Source organism: Pseudochaenichthys georgianus, chromosome 16 (genome assembly GCF_902827115.2).
Source record: "Pseudochaenichthys georgianus chromosome 16, fPseGeo1.2, whole genome shotgun sequence".
In the NCBI taxonomy this organism is placed as follows: domain Eukaryota; kingdom Metazoa; phylum Chordata; class Actinopteri; order Perciformes; family Channichthyidae; genus Pseudochaenichthys; species Pseudochaenichthys georgianus.
Genome location: NC_047518.2, coordinates 17273725 through 17279724, shown reverse-complemented (window position 1 = coordinate 17279724; position 6000 = coordinate 17273725). Strand labels below are relative to the sequence as shown.

Here is a 6000-nt window from a genome sequence, read left to right as displayed (position 1 = left end):
ACACTGTCGCTTTAAGTCCAAATCTTTGATGGAATGAGGTGTATTAGATTTCCCAGAGGAGGCAGATAGTCGAAGAAGCTGCAGTCCAGACTAACAGACCACAAAGGAGTCAAGAGGCCGAGTGACTTGCTGTTAGAAATAGCATTTACTGTATATTGAAGCCACAGTTTTCTGATGAGACCGTCGTGCTCTCAGTACTAATTATGTGGAGCTGGAACAGAAGCAAGGGGCAGAAAGGGCTATGGTAAAATGAGCTTTAATCAACCCTGGATGCCCTGTAACAAAAACAACGCACGCACACATACACAAACAGCCTGCCTGACAGCGAGTCAATACCTGACATTCATAATTTCAGTCCAGGCAGGATTTTTAATTACTGCAATGAATTCTCTATGGCTCCAGTCACCTGCTATCTAAACAGGGTTTATTGTTGAGGTTTTGCTTTGTCTTGACACATTTCATGGATAAATAGTCAGGGTGGGTCTGGCTTTGTTCTGCCTTTGGTAAATATAAATCATATGTATATAAAATACAGCCACTGGTCCAGGACTTCTGAGTGAGAACAAAAAGAAAGCATTTTTTAATGAAATGTTTCCGTAAAACCGTTTAGCTGTATTATGTCTCCCTGGTGACTGACATGTGCAAGATGATTAGAGACATGGAGCACAGCCAATGTGCAGGCCCAATTCACCACCAATGCTGTGTGCAAGTCCATGTGAGTGATGCAGAAATACATCAGTATGGATGTCACAGTTCCTGAATGACGCAAACCAGCCACACATGTATTACTGCGTGCATACAAACAGCAATTTGCATATATTACTTGCCTTGGAAGCAGCTCTCCTGCTCACCATTAACACATTATTACACATGATGATTGTTTGATGGCTGTTCTAAGAAAAGTAGAGGGCAAGCAATCACAGTCCCAATTTCTGATACCTTCATCTAATTGGTTATATTAAAATGCAGTCTGTTTTCAATATGTTTAGTCATGACCTCTGGTTTATATCATGGCCTTAATTCATTTGAGTGTGTGAGATGTTTAAACAAAGTCTGACATTAGATTGAATGTAAATCTTGCTGCTTGCTGTTGAATGCAATGCATTTGATGGAGACAATAGGGTGGGTTTGTGGGATACAGGGACCCCTGCAGGCCAGCTGTTACACTATAACCATGAATTAGCGTCCTAGGCAAATAAAGTTATTTAATCAAATATTGATGTATTCATGTTAAAAATCTAGTAAAAATCAAGATACAAACAATTATGTTCAAAATGATTTTATTCATTTTCTTGTTCAACACAGAATTCCCACAGATGGGCCGAAACAGTATCACAATGCAGTGAGTTGTACAAACATGTAGCATTACATTCAACAAGTAAAGACATTTTATAGAAAATAAAAACACTATGTTTGGCCTTTCAACGTAGCCTAATAAGCTATGAGAATGTAAAAACAACATGCCGTTTCAATAACAAAAAAGTATTAAAAAAACACATAAATGATCATAAAGACAAAATAAAATATAATGAGAAAACATTTGGCAAAAATAAATCTTAATAAAAAAGACCTGTATTTATTTTAGCCACTAAGATGCTTTCCTATTTGTTATACAGTAAAACGTAACTTCAATAATATCTAAAATAATCTACATATTCAATAAAAAATATGAAAATGACATTTACCTAATAAGATAAAAAGGTGAACATCACATTCAAAATAAGTTAGTAAGATGTTTTAACATGTAATAATAATTGCATGTGTGCACAATGTATAGTATTGGGCTTATGAGCTGTTTATTTAAGTTTGACAGTAGAAATTGACAGTCAATGTAAGGTTATTCTTGAATAATTACAAAGATGCACTTAAAATGGGAGAGTACAAACCGGTCAAAGGGTGCTGTGGTATCTGGACAGCACAACGCGCAAGGGGAAGTTTGTCTCGTGTCGGCTTCTGTACTTACACTTCGAACCAGGAAGTCGCTATAATTTCATTCATTCTCTACAGTTTGTGTAGTTTTTACACTTTCTTTCAAAATGCGTAAAAGAACCGAGGCTCAAACATCCAACAATGAACCGGTCAATGCTGATAGAAAGGTAATGCAACGTAAACGAGGGCTAGTTTTCTGATAGCTCCAGTGCATGTGACAGGAGTTGACTGTTGCTAACATGCTAACATTAGCTGACTTGCTCCAAAAGCTAATATTTAATCTGTTCAGATCCAATGCTGTCCTGCAAACCGTTTTCCTGCTCTCATACTGATGTTGCAGTACAAGTTTTATCTTTAATATAACGCTATCTTTAGTATTCACCAGTGTCCCCTAAATAGCAGCTGAACCAAATCCCCCTTACAAAAACTGCGATTTTAAAACGTCTTTGCGTATTTGCATGATACACATCAAAACATTGTTCATTCTGTATTTTAAACAAATCATTAGCGACACTTCTATAATTCGGCACGCTTTTAAACAATAGAATAACGACACGTTTTGCCTATTATGGACAAATCGTCCAGTCAACAGTAGTAGTAGTAGTAGTTTACCCGATTGTCCTTAATTAACCTTTGGGTTTTGCTAACAAGCATCGGTGTTATTGCAGTCGCCTGCTACATTTGGTAACAGAAATGTCATCAATTAAGTTTACATGTTATTTATGAAGATAAGATGTATGTTTGTCAAATGTGCTTCTCTTCATAAACCAGGATCCCGTTCAGAGACTGCCCAGCCAGGCTAAAGCTGAAGGCAGGGTGTCTTACCGCTCTGTGCTGACGACCATTGGAAAGTGTTTACTGGTGATCATCTTCATCCCTCCGTTCCTCAACTATGCATCTCTGCAGAGGGAAGGACAGGTGCTCCTGCCTAAAGGTTGTCCTATCAAAAGCTAACTCAGTCTTTTCTTTTTGCTTTCTCAGTTTGATTTAAATGAACCTGTAAAAAATATAACCTCCATTTGGATATGTCATTATGTTTTCAATTGTTCTCAAAGCCAATCGAGACACTTTCTGTGATGCCTAATCTTTCTTTCTTTTTTCCCTCTTGCTTCCAGATGGCCAGATGGTTGATGTTGGTTTGGGTCAAAAGATGCATCTGTTGTGTAAAGGAAAAGGACAACCAGTTGGTAATATATTAATATGTCCTATAACAATATTTTAAATGAAAAACTCTGCATAACATTTATTTAAATAAACTTGTATTTAACTGGCTGTAGTCCAGTAGTGTGTTATTTGGAACTGTTTATGCACAATCAAACTGGAATATTGAGTTGGTGTTGTTAGGAGAAATCACGTATATGTCGTAGTTGAGTCACTATGTTTTGTGTCAATTCATTTTTTAATATATATTACAATCGTTGTTATTATTATTATTTATGTTTTGTGCTTGAGGACCCTTCTCAATGGGATGTTTCATCTCAAAGGTTAAACCCTCTAATTGCATTTTGTAATAAATGTTATGGTCTGGTTTTCATTCAGGTTAAGAAACATTCATTAATATAGTCGCACAGGATTTGATGTCTGTGATGTTTATTTTTGTCTCTATGCTTAGCCCACTCTAACGACTTTGTTTTTCTTTCGTTAGTCGTACTTGATGCACCAACAGGAATGTCCTCAGATGTTTGGTTGCATGTCCAGGAAAGTGTGGCCTCACTAACAATGGTGAGGAAATTACACAACTTCTATGGACTGTCGATTGGCTGTATATTGAAATTATTTTCCAAAACATGATATCTTAATAATTGTTTTACTTTTTCAAGGGATGATTGTTTTGAAGTGGGTGACTTACTGATCCATAGGCAGTGTTTTGCCTACAGTAGATGGCGGACACTGCTCAGTTCCGAGAATAAGACAGACACTGCCAGCATGGAAGCAAAACAAAGTACTGCTCAAGTGAACACTATATTAAAAGCAGTTTGAAAATGTTACCTCGCTGTTATTACAGTTATTTCCTATTGGAAAACTTAAGCTTTTATCTAGCTTTTGTTATTTTTCCTCACAGAACGCTTGTTGGTTTTCTGGTCAAATGCTTCCTTTTATATTTTGTGACTTTGGTTAGGTTATACTTAACACAAACAAACTAAACAATCAAGGCAGTGGTAGACCTTAAACCTCCTTGTTCTTCAAGGTAAAATCAAGGTTTTTTTGTCAATAGGGTGAGCAGAGATGTAAATAACTGCTTCCCTATCAGAAAGGTATCTCTCACATTAATTGTAGAGGGGTGAATTATGCAGGCGGATTATTTACACTACATATAGCGCACTCTCGTTTGACTTTTTAATCTTTCTTTTAGGGGGCTAAATATGTTTTGCTGCTGCCCCATCAACTTTAGTTCAGTGCTTTGCTTCTGTGCCTGTAACCCTCTCTGTTTCTGGGGGCATGTAAACTGCCATCTACTGTATGTAATACACTGACTATCTCTGACAGCTCCATTTCAAAAATTCCAAACAATCCCTTTAAAACGAATGGTAACCGAGCAATATACTGTACCTCAGATGAATGTATCTTACACAGGGGGCATTCAGTCACTGACATTGGTTTTGCCTTTGATCAAGGAAATCCGCTGTGGTGAAGTTGTCTTATCAGTTACTGCTAATGCTGGCACATTGTTTGTCGCCAGGGTTATGTGGAGACAGTCCTTTAGGTGGCTCGGCCATGTCCTCTTTGCTCAGCAAGGACTCAGTACAGCAGAAAGTCGGGGCTGACAGCCTGCCCCATGTTGTTTGTCTGAAATGTGACTCAAATGAGGTCAGAGGCTTATTGGGGAAAGACCTAGATACAACTAAACCATATAAGCAGTTAGAAAAACAAACTTTCTGTTTACAGCACTTCCTATTTTTCAGTGTTTACAGCATCTCATGTGTATGTAGAGCTTGTGGTTTTTTTTTTTTTTTAATATCCCTATAAACCTGTTTGTCACACTGCTCAGGTCTGTACCTATGACAGAATGGGACTGGGCTTCAGCAAGCGGCAGATGCAGAATGAAACGACAGGAACTGAAAAAGTTTGGGGGTTGTCAACAACGGGACGGTGAGTGGTCTACTTCAGTTTCGTGGCAATCATTTTGAGTTTCACACAAAAGGTTTTCTGCTTTACTCAAAGCCTTCATTGGAAACATAATGTTGTCAGTTCTTTTATTGCCCTGAAGTGGATTCTGAATGAGTGAGTGGGCTGTTTTAAACCTGCAGGGCCTCTGCCCCACTCATCTGTTGCTGAGTGTATTACATTAATTTGTGGATATTTTGAGTGAGATCTAGGCCAAATACACAGTAGTGTAGTGTGTGCTGCGGCTGATTAATGCTTATTGGGCTTTTTGTTATGGCTGTGTCAGTTTTTATACACTGTAGCTCAACGGTACTCCGTGAGACAATTTACATGCATGTGTGAACATATTTGAATATTAACACTGAAAACTTCCCTGACTTTAGTTTTTGCTTTTAGCCTTTCAAACTGTTTTATATACAAAAGGATTGCGCACAATATTTTGAGATAATCAAATGATGTGACGTTTATGATGCACTCTCTGGAGTTTCTAAGTGCGAAGCTAACTTAGCACACACTCCTGGCACGAGATGCTAAATTGGCAAGCTTGCCATTTGGAAATTACTGTATCAGCTAATGTTGAAAAGCAACCAATGAAAAATGAATGCAGTGTAGCTAAGGCTCTTACCTAAATCTGCTTCCTCTTTAACAAGCAAAATACTATCTGGGAAGATACTGTGTGTTCGTTAGCTGGCTGAGTAGATTTGTTAGCTGGCTAGCTTGCCAAATTATTCCACCATCTAGCTAGCTTAATGATAAGAACTTGAGAACTATGACCAGCAGTGTTGATTTTTTGACGGGGTAAATGTAAAAGGGCAATATTCAATAGAGAAAACCTTCACATACAGTATATACAGTGGGGCAAAAAAGTATTTAGTCAGCCACCAATTGTGCAAGTTCTCCCACTTAAAAAGATGAGAGGCCTGTAACTTTCATCCTAGGTATACCTCAACTATGAGAGACAAAAAA

At 37.8% G+C, this 6000-nt stretch overlaps 1 protein-coding gene across 1 annotated transcript in view; it reads left to right on the top strand.

Moving 5' to 3' along the window:
* The first annotated feature begins 1924 nt into the window (after nt 1-1924).
* The window catches only part of LOC117460598 (uncharacterized), a 28197-nt gene continuing 24121 nt past the window's right edge, over nt 1925-6000 (top strand). The window contains exons 1-5 of the mRNA XM_034102133.1: nt 1925-2096; nt 2701-2863; nt 3045-3116; nt 3575-3651; nt 4919-5019. Coding sequence (XP_033958024.1) covers nt 2037-2096; nt 2701-2863; nt 3045-3116; nt 3575-3651; nt 4919-5019 — 473 coding nt within the window. The 5' untranslated portion in view covers nt 1925-2036. The remainder of the gene's footprint in view (nt 2097-2700; nt 2864-3044; nt 3117-3574; nt 3652-4918; nt 5020-6000) is intronic.